Below are 22585 nucleotides of genomic sequence, written 5' to 3'. Positions count from 1 at the left end.
CTGGGTCAGTTGATGTTTCTGTGTGGAGTTTGCATGTTCTACCTGCATTTGCGTGGGTTTTCTCCAGGTGCTCCGGTTTCTCCCACAGTCCAAAGACATGCGCTATAGGTGAATGGGGTAGGCTAAATTGTCCGTAGTGTATAAGTGTGAAGGAGTGTGTATGAATGTTTCCCTGTGATGGGTTGCAGCTGGAAAAGCATCCGCTACGTAAAAACATATGCTGGATAAGTTGGCGGTTCATTCCGCTGTGGCTACCCCATATTAATAAAGGGACTAAGCCGAAAAGAAAATGAAAGAATTAATAAAAATCAAAAAGTTTTTTGTAAGCTGAGATGACAAGCCAAGATATTTCTGTCCAAAATTATTCTACAAAATTGCATTCTAAAATAAATGCACTTTTTTTCCAGATTAGAACATAATGTGCATTGCGATGAGTTGTTTATATTAAATTTAGATAATAAAGAATTACTGGAATAGTATTTATGAAGGATTTTAAAATAAAGTTATTAGGTTTCCCAGAGATGGGTTGCGGCTGGAAGGGCATTCGCTGCGTCAAAACGTGCTGGATAAGTTGGCCGTTCATTCCACTGTGGCGACCCTGGATTAATAAAGGGACTAAGCCGAAAAGAAAATGAATTAAGTAATTCTTAGGCACTAAAAACTTGATACCAGGCCAAAGTTTAATGGTGGAAAGAACCGGGTAATTTAATTTCCACTTATGAAAAAGCTTTCAGTTACAAGCTAGACATATTTACAAAATTTCTAAATGTACCACATTTAATATTTTATAAGGATATTTTTGTTAACTAGCAAATGTTATGTAGCCTATTGATGCTACTGTTTAAAGAGATAGTAGTATTTTCTTTAATACTTTTAAAAGAAGTCCTGTCAAGGTTGCATCCGTTTAACACAGTAAAGACTCAAGTATTTAAATGGTAATTTTGTGAAACATCATAAAAATAATGTGTAATTTGAGGGAAGAAAAATGAAAGCGTCAGATATTCCCGTGTTTTCCTCCACTACAGCAGGTGGCAGTATTGGTTGTCAGAATCGGCGCTACAGCAGGAGAACTGAAGACGGACAAGTGTTTGGTTCTTTATAAATGTATTTTTATTCCACACCTGAAGATACGTGCAAGCAGTAAGTAATTTTAAAAGTGTTTACGCTGACGCCACATCATATTTACGGCCAACTAATTGAGCGAGTATCGTTAAATATCGATAGATGTGCAGAATAGCATTAGCTGATCTGTTTGAGCAGAAGTCAACAGTTCTACAGATGCACATTTCTATGTGCTGTGAGTTTTTAGCATTACGTATCAGTTATTTATTTTCAATGTAGTCTTTAAATGAAAAGAGTGATTTAATTATTATTTAAACAAAACGTTACAGTGAAGACACAATTGCACAGCTCTTCTAGCATTTGGCATGGAAAGACCCAGCTTCATATTTTCAGGAATAGACACAATTGAATATTTGAATAAACGAATACGTGTAAAGAATATTTTGTTTTTATTATGCTTTTCTATTCTGCTCTTAGTTTACTTAAATCTATATTTATTCCTGTATGCATTTAAATGCTTATTCAAATATTGTGACATTATGAAGCAACAACTGTCATCTCTTCAGTAAACATAGTGAGAGATAGAAATAAAAGAGGCAGTTGGTTTTAAAATGTCTGATCTTCAGTGTGAGCCTTTACAGATGTTTGAGGATCTTCCTGTGGATGTTGTCTTTCAGGTATGGCAGATGACGCTCTGTTTGAGTTCCTCCACATGGAGATTGTTGCTCATGTTTACAAAGAGCAGGCGACCCGTGATGACATTGATAAGGTACCATGTTTTCTTTTCTTTAATAATTATGTCATGTTGTCTTGTTTACTTGTGTCATTCATACTGGGATTTGCTTTCTTCAGGAGCGAGTGACGTGTGTTTCTACTCTAGAGTTGATGGGCTTCAGAGTTGGACAAGGACTTATTGAAAGGTATTGTGAGTTTTACATGTTGTTTATACATGCACTGAAGTATAATTCTTTTAAGTCACAGTTTATAAACCTGTTTCCTCTCCAATATTTAAAACAATTTATCCAACGCAATTTCGTTTTACCCTTCTTAAAAAATATATATTTTCTTTAAGTTACAATTCATTTTTTTTTTTTTACTTCTACATTAACATTTATGCATGATATCTTAGAATCTGTAACAATGAATATGAACCAAAAATTCTTTTCAGGCATAAATACAGCAAGAGTCATTTGATGATAAATTTAAGGATCACAGTGGAGCCCCAAACACTTATTTAAAATCTTTATATTTTGCCAGTATTTTTTATTTTTTATATTTTCCAAAACCACTAGATTTGACCTATTTATCAGCAAGATGGCCCCTTTTTCTTTTATAAATTTTACAGAGGTCAGAATAAATGTTTTTTCTTTTTTCTATTTTTTTACATGACTGTATTTGTCACTGTCAATGACGATGGATCAGATATTATTGTACCCATATTACGAATATTTATTTCCACATAACATATATACACACACACACACACACACACACACACACACACACACACACACACACACACACACACACACAGTTGAAGTCTGAATTATTAGCTCCCTTGTTTATTTTTCCCACCAATTTCTGTTTAACAGAGGGAACACTTTTTTTTTCAACACATTTCTAAACATAATAGTTTTATTTTATCTTTGATATGATGAAAGTAAATAATATTTAACTAGATAATTTTCAAGACACTTCTATACAGCTTAAAGGGTTTTTAAAGGCTTAACTGGGTTAATTAGGTTAACAAGGCAGATTAGGGTAATTAAGCAAATTATTGTATAACGATGGTTTGTTCTGAAGACTATCGAAAAAAAATATATAAAATATAAAATATAGTTTAAAGGGGCTAATAATTTTGACCTTAAAATGTTTTTTTTTTTTTTAATTAAAAGCTTTTATTCTAGCCAGAAAGAAAACCCAAATAAGAAAATAATCAAAGGGGGGCTTAAGAACTCCGTTTTGTGAGCAAATAAGTCACTGTTATGTTTTATTATTAGAGGATAGCACACAAGCTTCCGTTTGAATCTAACAATGCCATGACTCTGCTCATGTTTTTCAAAAGGTTTACAAAAGACTGCCCCACTTTCAAAGATGACTTGGACATAATGAAGTTCGTATGTAAAGACTTCTGGAGCACTATCTTCAAAAAACAAATCGACAACTTGAGGACCAACCATCAGGTCTCAATGTTCAGTACTATCTTTATAAGAAGAATAGAGACAACTACTACCTCATTTGATGAAGTTCACAAATAATAATAAAACCTTCTATCACATATATATTTTGTCACAAAAAATAAATGATTGAATGAAAATTAATCATTTGATAATAATCAAATGATCAACTTACAATCTGTATTCAAGGAATGTTTAAGAACTCTGTTTACTACCAAGGAAGTATCACATTTTTTTTTTTTTAAATGAATGAATCAGCCAAAAAAAAAAAAAAAAGTTAAATACTTTGTGTCACGTTTTGGATGTTTTAAAACATCAGATGTCATTTTGCATAAAATCTGAAAAATGTTTTGTATAAGACATTGCACATGAAATCAGCTGATACTTTAACAAAGAGTTTTTTTTAGGAATATTTATCTATTTTTCATTTGTTACATTATGTTTTGTCATGTTTAATGCTTTACATGATAAAACATACTTTCATCATTTTACAAATGGTTCTCAAGTGCATAACAATGCATAATAGATAAATAATGTACATAATTAAGCAAAACAACACAATTGTTGAAATCAGCAGCCCAAAAGAAGTAAGAACACATTTCGTTTAGTAAATATGATGCAGCTTAGTGTATTGTAAATGAAGAGTTCACACAAACATGAAGGTTCTATCATCGTTTACTGGTTTCGAAACTGAGTTTTTTTTTTCTACTAAACACAAAATTATATTCTGAGGAATGTTGTTAAAAAGCATTTTTTTCTTCTAATATAAAAGTCAATTTCTAGTTTTGTCAAACATTATTTAATATCTTCCAATGTGTAACTCATAAATGTTTAAAATCGTTTGAGTGTTATTAAATAAAGGCAGTTATTTTTTTTTCTCAATAATTGTTTAATTTGCAACACATTTTAATATGACTGTAATGTCTTTGCTCTAGGGCACATACGTCTTGCAGGATAATAAGTTTGCACTACTCACTCAGTTTTCCAGTGGAAAGCAATACCTTGAAGAGGCCCCTAAAGTGAGTATCATTTCTATATATTATTTATATTAAATCAGATATTTCATTCCACCTTGAGAAATGCGGTCTTGATGGTTGTGTATTTGTGTGCTGTCTGCAGTATTTGGCCTTTTCCTGCGGGATGATTCGAGGAGCTCTTTCTAACCTGGGTCTGGAGAGTGTGGTCACTGCTGAGGTTTCTCTAATGCCATCATGTATGTTTTACACCAGTCTTAAAATCAGCGATAGCACCAATATGCATATTGAAATAACCCAGCGTTCTGGCTTAAAAAGATAGTTCACCTATAAATGAAAATTCTGTTATTATTTAATCACTTCTGTTATTTGTTACAAACCCGTTTGAGTTTCTTTTGTGAGGTTAAAGACCAAAAGAAGCTACTTTGAAGACAGCTGTAACCATTGACTTCCATAGTACAAATAACAAAGACTATGGAAGTTAATGGTTACAGGTTTTCAGCTTTCTTCTAAATATCTGCTTTAGTGTTTAACAGAATAAAGACACTCAATAAGGTTTGGAAGCACTTGAGGGTGAGTAAGTAATGAGTAAATGTTCATTTTCAGGTGAACTGTCCCTTTAAGTGAACTGTGAGTACAAAACATAATGAACAAATCTATGATGCTAATATGTATTTAACCAATTCTCCCGAAAATGTACATTTTCTCATCATTTACTCACAATCACAAGTGGTTCTAAACTTTAATGAACTTCTTTCTTTTGTTAGCAAGATACTCTGAAGAATGTTGGGAAATAGCAGCCATTGACATACATAGTCCTTTCATAGTATTTTTTGTATTCACTGTTTTCATTCCCCAAGATTCTTTAGAATATCTTCCTTTGTGTTCAACAGAAGATAGAAACCCTAATAGGTTTCAAACAAGTGGAGGTTAAGTAAATTATTGCAAATTTTCATTTTTGAGTGCACTTTATCAATGAAGCATGTCCTATTAGATTTTGTGTCAGTTTTAAGTGGCCGTTTACATATTGTTTCAAAAACGCATCTAACTGAGCGTACACACGGAAAGCGGCGAGAGTGTAGCTGGACATAGCTGGAAGTTATTCATTTTCAATGGAAGCCAGTGGTGTGGAGAGGCGTGGTGTGTCGTCACCGGTGTAGGCCTCGAGAAGAGTTAAAATCATGTCAACTTTATAGACCTTTTTGTTAAAACGCGAAATTATTCATGCTTTGCGTGTATGCAAAAGGAGGATGCTAAGAACTTCCGGTCGGCAGCTGATGCATATAAATGCATTCGGACAGCTTAGTCTGTTTTACCTGGTTTTAACGTCTTTGAACTAACACTGCTGTTGATCAGCGCCGCCTCCTGGACCGATTATTTTAGAAATGCAATCTAAAGGGATGGAAAACAACTGCTGCAAGGTGTTTCACTCTTGTAGTCAGACAGCATTGTGCCGTGTAAATTGAACCCTGCTATCGCTTAAATCAAACTTTTCTCTTTCTTTCAAATATATAACCAACCCAAACAAATGTAATTAACCAAAATGTTTGACCCACACATGTAACCTGTACTGTCCCAATAGCACATTGATTAAAAATGTGGGACAAAGTGAAAATAAAGTGGCATTTTGAAATGACAGAAATACACATACTGTGGTAAATACTACACAACACAACACTAACTAAATGCATAATAAATGGCTCCTGATTAGAATCAACATGTGAATCAGCCAGCAGACAGGACAGGACAGGAACACTGATGCTGTATTTCAGCATGTGATCTGATGGCAGACACTGAATTAGGAGACTGGTTTTCTCTCACACTTGCACCGCATCTGCAAAAAGTATAACGGCTTTAATACACGTCTTTCTGTCTAAATTAAAGTTTTGCTTTACAAAAATACTCTTTAAGCCAATAAAACAGTATTGACACCCAGTTGAGAAATACTGCTCTGGCTAAAGACAATTCTTAACGGAAGTTCTAAGCACCCTACCGGAAGGCGCTGGTTACTATGGCGCCCTCCATGCAGCAACAAAGGTCTATAGCAATGAGCTATGACGTGGTTTGGCGGCAAGCAATCAGAATGTAGGTATCCAACACTTGAAAAGATTCCAGAGAACACAGTTCTGTAAACTTTGGTTCCGATCACAAGGGATGAATATTGAGGTTGCTGGATTTCCAGTTATTTATGATGTTTTCTTACAGGGACATAACTTAAAAGGTTATTGGCGAGTTACTGATGTGCATTAATGGTATATATGTTTATGTGCTAACTATAATGACTGTACAAAACAATATTGCTGTTTCAGGCACATAAAATAAGTGGAGCAAAGCCACACCACATGGAACAGCTTGATCTTCTATAGTTAAATAAATTTGATAAAAGGCCCACAACACTAGAAAGTATGTTTCTATGTGAGGATGTAAGGGATTTGCTGATATGCTGCAACAGCCCTTTAAATACGAGATCAATGTAACAAATTTTGACGCTCTTGCTGCCAGAGCTGTTAGGGCAGACAGTGTTGCCACCAAGGCCGCCAGGGTGAACTGTGATGCTCTGCTTCGGTGTTAACGCACAGTAAAAGTCGGTTCCTTCACCAATTTTAGAGCAATTTGCACTTTCATCTGTCTGCTTTTGCTAGGCAACCAACAATTATTTTCTTAGAGGATGACAAACTCTTGCAGCATCTCTAATACAAGCTTTATGTAGGACATAAAAAAGCACTGCAGTGTTTGGGTGCTCTGCCTTTATCTGAGGGAATTATTCTACCTTTATTACTGAAATGTGTATATTCCATACAAAGTGTGAAGCTGATTGGATGGTTCTTGATGGTTCACATGACTCGCAGTGCACTCGCAGCATTTTGAAAAGTTAGGATGCTTTCAACTTTGTGCGCCTGGAAAATGTGTATTTTTTACATTTAATTAATATGACTTTACTATATACAACACATGTATATAGTAAATTGATAAACAAGTACAATTGTAAATTTTTTTGGCTATATTATGTCAAAAATATGTGAGCGATACTTTAAATGGCAAGCCAATACACTGGTTAAATGTTTTTAAAGCTTTTTTCCCCCTCTCTCTTTCTGTCTCTCTCTCTCTTTATAGGCAAGTTCCAGGTTGTTGTTCAGAAACTGTAGGATGGAGAAGAAGAGAAATGAACTTTTATATGTGAATGTGAGTTAGATGAACCTATATTCGACATGTTTACAACATTTGTTTTTCATATAATGCGGTTTCGAGTCATATTTTGGTGAGACTGTTTCATAATTCCTCTAAATATTTCGCTCCACCAGATGGATTTGGAAATATATTGATTGTCATAAATTCTACCTCAAGAGCAGACTGGATTATTGTAACAATCATGGAAATATATTTTCACTAACATGACATTTCATAACCTAATATTTTAATACGATACAACATCAGGTCACGTAACTTATTTTGGCCACTTTTATACCTCTTTGGCGAATAAGATATTAAAAATGTTTAAATTAGTTTTGTCCTGCATTTTTATTCTAAATGTAATTTATTTCTCAAAATTTGGGACTGTTAGTATGCACGGTTATCTTTAAAAGCCATAATTTAATAATAAAAGATCTGATTCATTAATTGAGAAATAAAGAAAATCGTATGGAATGATGTGAGTGGTTGCTGAAGAAACAACTTTTGGGTTTGCTAGTTCAATGACAACAAACAGATTCTTGATTTCACCAGTAGAGGGCAGTCTTCATCAGTCAGATGAAAGCTTAATACAATAACATGCTTTCATAAAAGTTTCCTTTGTATGATCTTGTACAAGCTTCTTGCACTTAAGTTAGTCTTTACTGGTACAGTCTTTGGTACAGTTGTGTTGTGTAGAGCGTGTTTTTGTCATCAAATGCTCAATATCCAGATGAATTTGCAAATCTTCAAATAAATGGAGGATTAAATCTTGCATTATTTCTTTAATTCTTAGTTTGCATCTGGAAGTTTTGACTGTTTTCTGTATTCTGGGTCTACATTTGGCAAAGTTGACTGTTGTTTCTGAAATCAGGGTAAACATTTTATAGATTGTTTTTTTCACTTGACTTTTTATTATATATTTATATATTTTTTATTTATTATATTATATATATATCAAAGACTTGCGGTACAGGTGAATTGGGTACGCTAAATTGTAAATTGTCTGTAATGTACTGTATGTATATATATATATATATATATATATATATATATATATGTGTGTGTGTGTGTGTGTGTGTGTATGTGTATGTACATATATATATATATATATATATATATATATATATATATATATATATATATATATATATATATATATATATATATATATATATATATATATATATATGTATATATATATATATATATGTATATGTGTGTGTGTGTATGTATATATATATATATATATATATATATATATATATATATATATATATGTGTGTGTGTATATATGTGTGTATACACACACACACACACACACATATATATATATATATATATATATATATATATATATATATATATATATATATATATATATACATACATTATATACTTGTATAAAAGTGTATATACATTTAATTTTTAGTTGAGTATATTTTGTTACTCAGATTTTACTTGTTGCTACAGCTTTTCTGTATTTTAATCTAAATAAAGGATACAAAATATTAAATAAATAAATATAAAGTGTATATATGCACATCATAGAAATATACAAAAGTGTATGTGTATACATGTACAGTGTTGTTTGGTAACGCATTACAATTAACGTGAGTTACTTAATAAAATTTTATTTCTAAGTAACGAGTTAAGAAATGCATTACTTAAAAAAATAAACGTAAACGTAACTCGAGTTATTTTTTAGTTTAATTAATTAGCTTTTAGAAAATAAATTGCTGAACTAAAATTAGTAGTCACAATGAATCACACAGTCAATGAGAGAATGTGTTTATTATTTTGAACGCATTGAAGAAAATTGTAGGGGATTGTCTCAATGGACATGATTTTACAAATAGTGCAACTAGCAAACACATTGCCTTAAACATTAAATAATCTGCTGCACATACAGCATGTATAGCTCTGGGTTCAGAAAGTTCTCAGATAACATTATCCTAAATCATTTTGTTTAATGTGTTTATTAAAGGTAAATGAAGGTGTAGTGTGTAGTAGAACTCTATAAAAAAAAAGAATGAAAAATTAGCTCTGAAAGAGATCTAGCCTCAGCCAGGTAATAAAAAGTAACACAAAAGTAACTGTAAAGAAATGTAACGTGTTACTTACAAAAAAAAGTAGTGCAACTAGTGACTTTTTCGTGGAGTAACTCAATACTGTAATTGTATGGCTTTTCTTTTTTATTCTTACAAACAAAGGTTAAAAAAATAAAAGTTTAGACAATTGTTCTATTTTCTTTGGAGATAAGAAATCAAATAATAACAATGAATTCAGCGTAAAAACAAAGACTCTCTGACTTTACCATCAAGTAGCACAAAAAAAATAAAAAAATAAAAATAAAACGAACTACATTTTGATCACAATAGATTTATGTTGTGTAATTGTTGCACACTTGAGTATTTCAGCCAGCCAAACCCAAGTAATGCTCTTTTCCTGTTCACAACTGACAGACTGTTATTTAGTGTCTTGTTTTCTTTCTCTCTACTGCCGTCAGCTGTAGTGTGTAAGGTCATGTGCTCGATTATACGTCCCCAAAGCCTTCTTCTGCTGCTATGTGAAACAAACAAAAAAGTGGCGTGCTTAAATGGCTCTCTTGCATAAAGAAGTTTAGGAAGGCTTCCCCAGTGAGAGGCCATTCATGCTCCTCTTTTGTGGAGCGCTTTCTCTTGCTGCCGCTGGAGGTAAATAAACGGCCTCAGCCTGAGCGCCAGCTGTCTCTCTTCTGCTGTCCCGTCATGAAAGGCTTCAAACACACCTTGTGTCCCAGAAACTTACTACATGTTACTCACTTTCACCCTGTTCCCGCTCACTTCTAGCTGACAGTCTGCTAGCATCTTTAGCATTTGCTCACTGTACAGGGTATCAGCAGAGTCTTAAAAAGTCTCAAATCTCAAAAGATAAATTTAAGGCCTTAAAAAAGTCTTAAATCTACTGAAATATTGTGTTGTAGGTCCTACATCTTTTTTAACAGGTCTTCATTTTCCTTTGTCCATGTATAGCTATCCAATCTGGTCACTAACACCCATAAAATCCACAACAAACCAATCTCATGAACTTAACTTTTTATAAAAAAAAAAAAAAAAAGGTTTCCTTAAAGTTACATTTGTTTAAAAGTTCTCCATTTATTTACTGTTGAGGATACTGACCTGACCTAGATTTAATATTATTAAATGATTATTATTGTATTAATAAATGTATTGAATTATAATCAATTTTTGATAGGGCAAGAGAAAATCCTTTCTAACTGGGATATTTGAAAAAATCTTTTTTAGTCCTGTTAAGTCAAAAATTTCATACATAATAGTCCTCAAAATGATTTAAAGTTAACTTTTTAAAATTTAATTCTGCAGAAATCCTGCTGTAGTTGTTGCTTTATGCACTGTAAAAAATCTTCCTCACAATTGATTTGTGTCAGGACGACATGAAGGAATTAAGTTAACTTAGTTTTTTTTGTTTTTTTTTTTACAAATTAAAGTACATGGAACAATTACTTTGTTTCTGCAAAGGACTCAAGATTTGTGCTGTTTCAGATCAATTTTAATAAGAAGTTTGAACAAAAAGCAAATGTCATCTTATTGAGGATGGGTTCTGTGTATTGAGGGTTTTATCAGAACTTGATGCTGAAATTGGCTGACATGTTGTTGCTCATTATTTTTATGTATGGCAAACAATAGGCCATATTTAATCCAAAAATTTAATGAAAATGTAAATAAATAATAGAAATAAAACTATAAAGTACATTCTGAGCTCATATTCCAAAATGCTAACCTTTTCCCATACAGAAATCCAAGAGAAAGTCAAACGTTTCTATTCCCCCTCTAAATTAGGGATGTAATAATTCGATTTAGTTTATGACCTTGATTTCACAATTCTATCTCGCTTTTTTTTTTTTTTTTTTTTTTAACTAAAATGAGGTTGAAGACACTATACAGGAAAGGTGTCTTATCCTTAGGCTATTTCTGCTGATTTAATTATGAAATTGAAATAGTTGCAAAACTAAATATTTTTTAAAACAACCTCCAAATCAGAGACATTTCAAAAACAAAGTCGACTTGTTCATATTAGCAAAGTCAGCTTTGCCTGCACTCTTTCGTTCTTTTTATTAGAGGCAAAAAAAAAAAAGAAAATGTGCAACATACATTCAGCATAATTAGTTATTTTTATGTAAATTAGACTGTAAAAAGCAAAAACGGAATGGTTTGACTTAATTTTTGTGAAATTACTGGCCTCCATCAAACCATCCAACACTATCTCATGGCAATTCATAACTTTTAGAATTAGTGGCGAATTCATATGATCTCTTTCATACAATTCAGTTTTCATACAGCTTATATAAATTCTAACAAATTACCACTAAACTGACAAAACGTAAAATAGTTACGTTTACTCGTGAAGTTCTGTTCACACTGCCAGCAGTTGGTGCACGTCTGTCGGTTCCTGCCTCTGAATGAGCGAGTTTGAGCTACTTGTAGCGTTTGGACAAAACAAAACAGCCGTGAAGAAACTCGACACAGAGGAACATACAAACCTCACTGCCAGCTAGCATTTTGGAAGTGTTATTGCAGAGCAACACAAACAGCATGCAGACGTATTATTGTGCAAGACAGGCACCATGGGTCACTCCGATCACTCGACGCAGAAGTATAAATCAGCCTTAATACTTATCGTTCAAAGGCAAAATGGACAGAAAAACTGTAATTCTAAGCCGATTTTTAATCATCAAAAAATTTTCGACTGGCACCACATCGCACACCTCCGCTGAGTGCGGGCACATCCTCAGGAAACGGACAAGGCTTTTATACTTGAAGTAGAAGGTTTCCGGAACTACGTCATATCATTGACATCGTTCAAGATTTTTTAACTAATTATTTTTTAAATTATTTTAATGTTTATGAAGATTTTTATAACAATTCAAGATTTTTTAAAATCAAACGCTGATGCACCCCTTTCTTTTGTTTATATCTCGGACAGTCCTACCTTTTAAAGTTTATTCAAATATTAATAACAACAGAACATGGGTTGCTCTACAAATTATGTATGTATGTATGTATGTATGTATGTATGTATGTATGTATGTATGTATGTATGTATGTATGTATGTATGTATGTATGTATGTATGTATGTATGTATGTATGTATGTATGTATGTATGGATGGATGGATGGATGGATGGATGGATGGATGGATGGATGGATGGATGGCAAGAATTAAAAAAAAAGTACACTTACTAAAAGATACTGCCTTTTTTATTTCACCCACTCAACAATTCACACATTTACTTTCTGGTTAGTTTGTCCTCTTCGGAAATGCTAAAAAGGCAATAATAGTCCAACATTCCTGACCATTATCACCAATAAAGCCTACAAAAACAGAGTATCAGTATGTTGTAAACCAGCAGGTTGAAATGTACTTTTCCAGTTATCAAAGAAATGATTTGTGACTTCATTTTAGTTTTGTAACAATTAAATTGTTTTACATTCAAAATTATAATATGTACGTCAGTGAAAAAGCTATAAATGGTGAAAAAACATATTAAAACTACCAGAGTCTCCACTTTTGCCATGGCATCTCTTTTTGGTTTTAACAAACATATTCCTTAAGTTTTTATAAACTTTTTAACAATAACTTTTCTCTTTACCCAAAGCTGTTGCCATTTCTAGCCAAAGATTACTGGTCATCTGGTTCTTCCTAATCACGCATGCGGGTGATAAAGATGTGTGTATAGACATACCTGTTTCAGACAAAATCTCTTTAAAGTGATTCATACTCAACTCAAATCAGTTGCGGCGCCACGCAAACTGTTCGCTCGAGTCTAAAAAAAAAAATCATGCTCTCCGCCGGCCGAAATCATGTCTCACGCACCCAAAGCGAACCTCCAAAACAAGCCAGGCTTTACTCTAAAGTTGGAGTTAAAGTCTGTGTGAAATCATTTATTTTTCTAGTGTACATTGCCATTCTTTAGGTGAATAATTAGTCTGTATTAATTAAGTTAATCCACTAAAAAAAAGTTTGTTCAAAGTCTGATCATTTGCATACGCATTTGGAGTAAAGCGACTACTCTGTTGATAGTTTGACACTTCAGCTACAATATGCTTAACCATTCCCCTTTACCGTTAATTTGCTATGAGTAAAATGTGCGCAAAAATAAAACCACACATCCTACCAATATTTCATTTCTGAAATAACACTGAAGTATCTCCAAGGAACTTCCAGCTCACACTGACTTTAAAATTTTGAAATTAAGAATTTTATCACCTTAATTTAGGCTGCAATTTAAACTTTTGTTTACCTAATAATGACAACTGAAACATTTTGATCTTTGAGTTGTTGCTTTTTCTCTTTTAAAGTGATTTTATATCATATTTAGTTTTTTCAGTATTCTGAGTTTTCACAAAATCTCACAACTTCGACTTGTTTTTCTTGAATTTTCAGCCAACATTTTGGAATCTTGGGTGTTTGCATTTTTTTCTCAAGATTACACTTCCATAACTTTCTCATTAGCAAATGCCAAAATGAGTTGCTTAGTCACATTTGACTTAATCCTTAGTAAAAGTAATTTTTAAGCATATTTTATATAGTTACATATATTGCTATATATATATATATATATATATATATATATATATATATATATATATATATATATATATATATATATATATATATATATATATATATATATAATGTATTCATAATCAAGCTGGTAAAAGACTAAACACAAAGAGTGTGCAGAAGTTGTTAAGGGTGGAGGTGAAATGTCATAGTTTTATTTTGTTTCCTCCAGCAGGAGTTTGGCCTTGAGATATATCTGTAATCTTTCTTCATGCTAAAACCAATGCTGTTTTCTCATTCCGATCTCTGTGCTTTTCACAAAATAAAGGGTTTTTCTCAAAGTGCTTTGGTTTAATTTTGTCAAACACTGTTTTTCTATTCTGGTACAGCCACAACTGAAATTCTTCTAATTTTTGAACAAAGATCGCTCTGTAATTCAGCTTTGTGCATTGGGGTGTTTGTATCGCCATTGCCTCATGAAAGACAGATCCTCCTGTTATAGAGAAGACTCCATCTGTCAGATGCATGTGAACTTGCTGCTTAACCTGCATTAATGCCTCAGTGAGGAGCATTTCAATGGAAAACTGCAGTGTGTGTGTGTGTGTGTGTGCTGCTGCTGCTGCTGGAGGATTAAAGCATGAATGCAGACAGAGATGAACACAATCCAGCACTCAATGCTTGAAGAGCTGCAGTCAGTGTTAATCTCTATCTAGAGTTCTGCACTGGAACTGAGGAGCTCATTAAACAGATTGCTCTTTAAAAAGTGCTTTAGGTGTATTGGATTTTTAAATAACAGTATAATAAATAACTATGTGGAATAATTAACGTGGGGTTAAGGGAATTTGTGGGCAAAAGTGTTCAATTTGAATGTTTTGTTTTAAGTGACCAGCAAGTTGCATAATGTTGGAGTTTCCATGCTGGACATAAGACTAGACTAAAATATTCATACTGAATGCATTCAAGGGCTTCACTATGTTTTACAAACTTTACTTTTAATGCTAAAATCACACGCTAGACACTTGTCGTTTGCTAAATTAAATTAAGCACACACACAAAATAGACATTTTAACTATTTGAATATAATATATGAAATAAAATATGTATTGCTCTGTTATATTAAACAGAATTTAAATTCTAGACTGAAATACACAGATAAAAAAAGTACACTTTAAAAAAACAAAAAGGCTAGGTTCACAAATTTAAGTGAATTGAACATTGTGTTGATTCAGTTTGTGGTAAGTAGCTTGATCAAGCAGCAAAAATCACTTTTGTACACAAAAATGTTGGTAGCATGTTATACAAAGCATAAATAAACTATAGAAAACAGTAAACTATATATAAAAAACGAAAAATCTAAATTAGAACGTTAAGTAATATTTAATAAACCAAAAATAAATATTATGGATCAATTATTATACGGCTTTCGATATATTCCATTACTGTTTTAAAACTCTTTGAATATCTTGATACATCCACTGAAAATAGCTAAAAGTGTAAACATTCTGCATTTTTTTATATAGATAGATATTTAAAAAATGACATACTATTTTGTATTTTGTAATACAATAACCAAGAAAATAAAAGTTTAAATATGAGCAATATCACATGATTAGCAGTGCGATATGGCTGTATAGCGGCACTGATGGGAGGTGTGCATTGGCTTGAGGCTGCAGGCTGTGTGCCTTAGGCTACATTCACACTGCAGCTAAACGTGGCCTGAATTTTTTTGCCCACATGTGACTCAGGTAATGATAGTGTGCACAGCCCAAACCGCATGGAATTTGATCTTTTCAGGTCAGATCTGTGTGGTCATAAATCGGACACCAATCTGATGTTTTGCAATGCGAGTGCAGTGTGAACGGTTAAGTCGGATTTCATGTGACTTTTACCATCAACATGCGTCATCTTTCTGTGCTGCAGACATCATCTACTCCTCAGCAGCATAATACACATGGAAATTACTTTACCACAGAGAGTTGGTTGTTCATTTTGAAAAAGATTTTGGAGGCAAAACCGGTGCTTGTTAACGTTCGGGGCACTAGTTGATCGTGAAGCTGAAGAACGCCGTGCGTGTTGTGGATAGGGGATCCGTGTAAAAAGGAGGGAGAACTTTCTCTTCTAGAGAAAAGAGGGCAGATGCTTGAGCACCCAAACCCCCCTTCTGTATGTGTGTATAACCAAGTAAAACTGCAAACGGTGATAAAACAACTCTGCTTCACAGTTCAGTCTGCGGCTGCTCATTACCCTTGATGGGTTCACTACACCGGTGGTTAGAGCACCTCGTGCCGCGGTTGTCATAAATCACAAATGATCATCGTTTTCAATCTCAAGTGACTTATTTTAGATTTCAAATGGCGAAATACACATTAGTAGTAGCAGAACAATCATTTACAGTTCATGAAATACACCACGGTTGTCTGTGAAAAGGGCAATAATCATACAAGCATGATCTGACAACGTGCTTACTTCATACAGTATCAGGTGTGCATAATTAGACATTTTGTGATGTCCGTTTCTGTGCTTTTGCGCATGCGGGTCAGTTTAGGACCATGATCTGTTCACACTGCAAATTTGATATTGGCCACATTTATAAGAGCAGTGTAAACAGCCATGCAAAAAAATCAGATCTGAGAAAAAGTCTTATTTGTGAACTAAGCCTGGCAATGTGATATTGCATTTATACAACATTTCCACGGCATAATCGTGTATATTAATATCAAATCAAACACGGAGAGTCTCAAAGACCCTTTTGTATGACAAACTACTTTCTTCCACCATTCATACACATCTGCAGCTGACGTCAGAACAGCAGAAGTCGTTGCTCACAAACGTCACGTGTTTGAATGATTTTCTAGCGTAAAGTCTAAAGTCATGACAAAATAGGTGATTCTGCTCACATTTTAAGATTGTAAGGCTGAACACCATGAAATGCCATCAGTCTACAGAGATTTACCAGTATTTCTCTGTTGGAACCGAGATATCACAATAATTAACCCCAAAAAAGCCAAAGCAAACACTACCAGATTGCTGTAGTATAAATACAGCCATACAAAATATAAAAGAGAGAGATCGACTTAGAATGCCGCTCACCTGTTCTGTAATCATTTGTTCAGCTGTAATTTATGTAAAAAAAAAGAAAAAATTCTCCCCCTAAGAACCTATTATGCAGTATCTGTCGCCATCTTGTGGCGGAACGTCAACCGTCTTTGCTCTGCTCAGTATGGCAGGCTGGCCGCCAACATGCTAAATATCTGAAATTATGACTATTTAAAATAGGCACTATCCTCATAAATAAACTGCATAGATGTAATCTAAACAACTACATTCTCAACTTAAAAACCTCAAAATTACATTATGTTGACTAACAGCTGCAATATTTGTCAAACTTGTGAGTTTATTGATGTGCTTGCAACTCATGTGGGCGGAGTAATACACAAGTCTAAAGAGGCTGTGAGTGGTGATATTACTTTAATGTCTCAAGACTATCAGCCAATCAGATTTGAGAACCAGACAGAAATGTTGTATATATTTATTAATGAAATAATTAAGTCTAAAGCATGTTTTTAGTTCAGTCTGAAAGCGTCATGTTTGACTAGCTCAGCTGCTCATCTTGATATGCAGTCATAAAGTCAGTCTGTTCAACATCGCCACTGACAGAGAAAATGCCTAACAGCTTTCCCCTGTTCTGTGCTCCGCATAAATCTCCACAGTGTTGAGCAGGACGAACCCCAGACGTGGAGCTGTGCTTGAGGGGAGGCTGGGAAAAAAAGGCCTTTAAAAGTGACAAACAATAACTTTTAATTTGCCACTCTTATTTCAAAAACCAAGCAGGCAGCAGAGACTTTCTATAAGATGGAGAAAGTGGAGCACAAAGCCAGGATATCTTTCTTTCTACTGGGCTGAAAGGATTACACTGGTAGAAAGAAAGAGAGAAAAAAACTAAAAGCTAATCACTTCCCCTTGTTGATTAAAAGGCGGAGAGGATTTCAGAGGTTTTTTTTTGGGGGGGGGGGGGGGGGGGTGCTGGACTTATGAATGACTACAGCAATGCTTTAACATTTTTATAGGATTTATCAGTACATTTAAGCAGCTTCCAGTTTAATAATGAAAGTCCAGATGACACAGCAAGTTTAAAGCATCATTATTCAGCAACAGTGGTGTAAAGCAACTAATTACAAATACTCAAATTACTGTAATTGAGTAGTTTTTCTCAGAAGTTGTAGTTTACTAAGTTTTAAAAATGTGTACTTTTACTTTTTCTTGAGTACATTTTTAGTGCAGTATTGGTATTTTTACTCTACTATTTTCCTTCAACCTGCAGTCACTACTTTATTTTTTCTTCATTTTTTACTTTATTTATTTATTTTTTATTATTCCTGTCCAATCAGATCACACATAGAAGGTAAATTGCATCATAGTGAACTACGTCAAGACATGTGCATTTTATATTGCAGCAAACTGTTTGGAAGCATTAAAAGTGTCCAAGAAGATGTTCAAAATCTTTACACGCATTGACCTAGAGACCATTTAGATCAGGGATGCCCAAACACAGTCCTGTAGGGCCGATGTCCTGCAGATTTTAGCTCCAACTTGCCTCAACCCACCTGCACGGATGTTTCTAGAAAGCCTAGTACGAGATTGATTAGCTAGCCCAGGTGCATCTAATTGGGATTGGAGCTAAACTTTGCAGGACACCGGCCCTCCAGGACCGAGTATGGGCACCCCTGGTTTAGATGCATGTCACTGATGAGAAGATGATGGATATTTCTGTATGATGACCGAAATGGCCTTAAACACACAGCAGACACAAGACGTCAACATGCCGTCAAATTGTAATTGTACCCTAACGTCGTGGAGACGCTGCATTTTGTTTGGAAATGAAAATCGGGTTTACATCAGAACTCAACGCCAGCCCGATGTCAATGTCCAACGTCCAACCTAAAACCAACCAAATATCAACGTCTAATGATGCTACTGCTTGATGTTGTGTGGACGTTACCACTATGAAGTCTATTAGACGTTTTATTTTGGTTGCCATAACTGATGAATAAATGTCAGTATTTGACGTCAATAGGATGTTGGTTTAAGATGTTGGCTCAACATTGGATATTGGTCACTTTCTAACAACCTAAAATCAACCAAATATCAACGTCATTTGATGTCATTATTGAACATCAATATAATGTTGTCCTTAGACGCTGGCCAGACATTGAATTTTGGTCACCCGACATCACAACCTAAATCTAATCTAGTATTAATGTCTTATGACATTGTGTGCCTGCTGGGCAATAGCTAAATGCAATACAGAATGTTACGTTTACAAACACACATCCACATCTTTACTCACATTACATTTTTAGGCAAGTAATGGTACTTTTACTTAAGTATGCTTTTTCAGTACTCATTCCACCACTGTTTAACAGCCAGAACACTGGAAATTCAGCCTTGCTAAGTGTTTGCAATAAAGAATATAAGTGTTTACAATAAAGTGTATTTGTCTGTTGCATGATTGTTATTTTGTCTGGATGTCATAACCCAGGAGCATTTTATTTTGTTGTTGTTGTTGTTACATCCAAACAGAGATGTTTTGGCTAAAAGAACATGGGCTGTCAGTAAAAATCTACACTGTGGAAAAATATCTGTAAATTAACAGGTTCCATATCTTGTGATTCACAAGTGGTTTTTGTGTATTTGCGGTTGTAAATTGCTAAGATGTTGATTTCTGTTCTGTCGAATTTTGATGTTAAAAACACAACTCTGCAGTTTAAAAAACCTTTACTGACATTTTAGTAGTTTTAAATAATATAATGTACAAGAAAAAAATAGAGAGAAATAAGATTGTAAAATAACAGAAAATGTACTGACAGTTTACAACAAGGTGTTTGTATCGTAATATACAACACCAACACAGACAACATATCACTTTAAACTGTTAAAAAAGTAAATAAAATCACTTTCAAGTTTTTCAACTTTTCAAGGTTAAAAATGGTTGGATGAAAGATTATTATCCCCTAATGCAATACAAAATAAAAATGGAATAATTAAAATAATCTGAAAATATGGAAAACTGCTAATTTTACTGATATTTTTACAGTGTAATCGACATTTAACAATAGTCCAAAACTAGACTATACAGTAAAAAATAAATATTGTAACATTTACAGTAATTTACTGTCAATTTTGGTTGCCAGTATGAGTGTAAATTTACAACTGCACTGTAAATTAATAGTTACAATGGGCTATATGCACGCATTACTTCCGCGTTTTGACTAAGGCCGCGGTCCAGCTTCCGGTCTGGGTGATTTTAAGCGGAGGTAAACAGTATTATGGCAGAGTCGTCAATATTTACTCGCTGTTTGCGAGTAAATTATGGTCAACGATGTGCAAATGATTGTCCGGATGTGCTCTACAACACCGCAGAGCAAAGCTTGAGAAAGGTTTCAAGTTTTATGCATCTTCCTACCTGTGCAATTATGAAGGTAAGTTCAGCTAGCCTAAAGGCTAACTTTAGCGTTAATACTCTTACGATCCGTCCATCTGCAGCTTTATCACGTAAGTAAAAATAATCATATGTGTACGTAATTCTGCCTCAAAGGTGCAGGTAAAAACAGGGCAGGAATAATATCTCAGTGAGAGCTCATTACTACCGATAGATCTATGAAGAAATCGGAGTCTCCTCACCAGCTGAGAGTAGGACAGCATAACTTACATGTGAAATTCTGTCCCATTCATACTTTTACTGTTCTAAAGTGACCACCACTGTTTAGTTCGGATAATTACAGAAACACAGATGCTGTCTTAGCTTGTAAGCATGATTATTGAGCAAGATATATTAGGAATAAAATAATACAATGCCGTTCCATCCACAACAGACAAATAGCACTGTGTCAATGCTGAGATTTATTGCTGAAACAGTGGAGATGACAGATGCAGTGTAACAGTGTAGATGGCATGCTTTCTATTTAGTCGATAACATTGTAATTAAATGGGAGGGTGACCCAAAACAATAAGGTGTCATTAGTTAATTTCACATCAACAATTTGTCTATTGCAATATTTATTATTATTTATATTAATGAACAAATGCTTATTCATTGTGCTTGTTAACTTACAATGTAATAGCTAATGTTAACAAGCATGACTTTGGATTTTTATTCATTTTCAAATTAGTTTAACAATGCTAACTATTAAATATTAAATAGTTATTTTAATAGTGAGCAAATACATTAACTAATGAAACCTTATTTTAAAGTGTGACTAAAGGGAGCTACTTTTAATTAATTTAAATTAATGATTTACTGTGTAGTTTAATCTGATGATATTGCTGCAGATGCCTTTCAAAAGAAGATATTTTGAAGAAAGCTGAAAACCTGTAACCATTGACTACCATAGTAGGAAAAATAACTACTATGAATATCAGTGGTTGCAAGTTTCCAGCTTTCTTCAAAGTATTTTTGTTTGTGGTAAACATCAGAAAGAAACTCAAACAGGTTTGGAACAAGTGAAGGATGAGGAAATAGAATTTTCAGTTTTGAGTGAACTGCCTTTAATGACTCTTTAAAAACCTATTAATATTCTTGTTTCTGTTTTCTAGGTAACATTATGAGATTCAGAGCTAGAAAATTTTATGTGTTACTCCATCCTGTAGCGGACATCCGTCAGAAGATCCATGCCATCATCTGCTAGTTAATAGCTCCTGCTCTTGTGTGGCTGAGAGTGGGATATGCAAACATTTGGTTGCTTTGCTTTTCCAGACAGCCCATTACTCTGAAATGTGTAATGTGTGTTGTCACATGAACAATTGTTTTGAATGGATCAATTATGTGTTAAGTTCCATGAAACAGAGGGGTGATTTATTTATTTATTTAATACGTATAAACCCAAATACCTCTCTATGCACGAGTTACAGAAGAAGCACCTGATTCAAGAAAACAACTGATTCAATGTCATTGTTTCTGTTCATCTGAATAAAATCTTTTTTTCAAAATGTTACATTTTTTTGACAATTTTTTATTTCAAATTATATACAGTGAATTATATTTTATATGTACAGTGAATAAAGGTCTTTATTCTGAATTTAAAAAATTGCACTTAGAAAGTAGCTTAAGAAATGTTTATGTATATTAATGTTCAGGTTTTTTTACTTTAAAGGCAATGAAAACAAACTATTATTTGCCATAAAAGCTCCTTTCTTTAAATGTCTGCATCCGATTGGCACTCGAGGCTCGATCAGTTTTCTAGACTGAAATTGTCAGCTACACTCTTGTTTTTTTCTGTTTCTGTAAAATTCTCACGTTTAATATCAACAACCTACCTCTTCTGCACGACTTTTTCTTTTGGAAACGTGTGGAAACTAAGGTAAGAGTTCAATTTCTGACGCTGTGCGTTGCTGAACACAGCAGTGGTATCTACAAGTACTGTTCTCACGTCTTTGAAATGACACTTTTAAACGTTTGGATGTCATATTTATGTAGCTGACATAAACATGAATAAGTGGGCTATAATGGCATAAAACATTAAGACAACTGTCCAAAACATTACTCGTTTTTATCAGTAGCGCTCCTGTTGTAGCACTGTACTGTACGATCGGCGGAAGTAGGCTCGGGGTCTTAAATTTTACCGGAAATGCGTCACGCGC

At 33.7% G+C, this 22585-nt stretch overlaps 1 protein-coding gene and 1 long non-coding RNA gene across 2 annotated transcripts; both read left to right on the top strand.

The window, feature by feature from the left end:
- Positions 1–1107: 1107 nt before the first annotated feature.
- trappc6bl (trafficking protein particle complex subunit 6B, like) lies at positions 1108–8151 on the top strand. Its single transcript, NM_200661.1, is given in 7 exon segments — positions 1108–1140; positions 1740–1831; positions 1915–1982; positions 3128–3245; positions 4175–4258; positions 4359–4452; positions 7328–8151. Coding segments are annotated over 6 exon segments (486 nt in total). The 5' UTR covers positions 1108–1140; positions 1740–1741; the 3' UTR covers positions 7360–8151.
- A 12072-nt stretch (positions 8152–20223) lies between these two features.
- Positions 20224–21939, top strand: si:ch211-116o3.6. The gene is made up of 2 exons (NR_170087.1): positions 20224–20427; positions 21542–21939. It is a non-coding gene; the product is annotated as a si:ch211-116o3.6 (long non-coding RNA).
- Positions 21940–22585: the final 646 nt, after the last annotated feature.

The sequence above is a fragment of the Danio rerio genome, chromosome 15, assembly GCF_049306965.1.
Source record: "Danio rerio strain Tuebingen ecotype United States chromosome 15, GRCz12tu, whole genome shotgun sequence".
Taxonomy (NCBI): Eukaryota; Metazoa; Chordata; class Actinopteri; order Cypriniformes; family Danionidae; genus Danio; species Danio rerio.
Note: the sequence above shows the minus strand (reverse complement) of the source record. Positions and strands in the feature narration are given on the sequence as shown.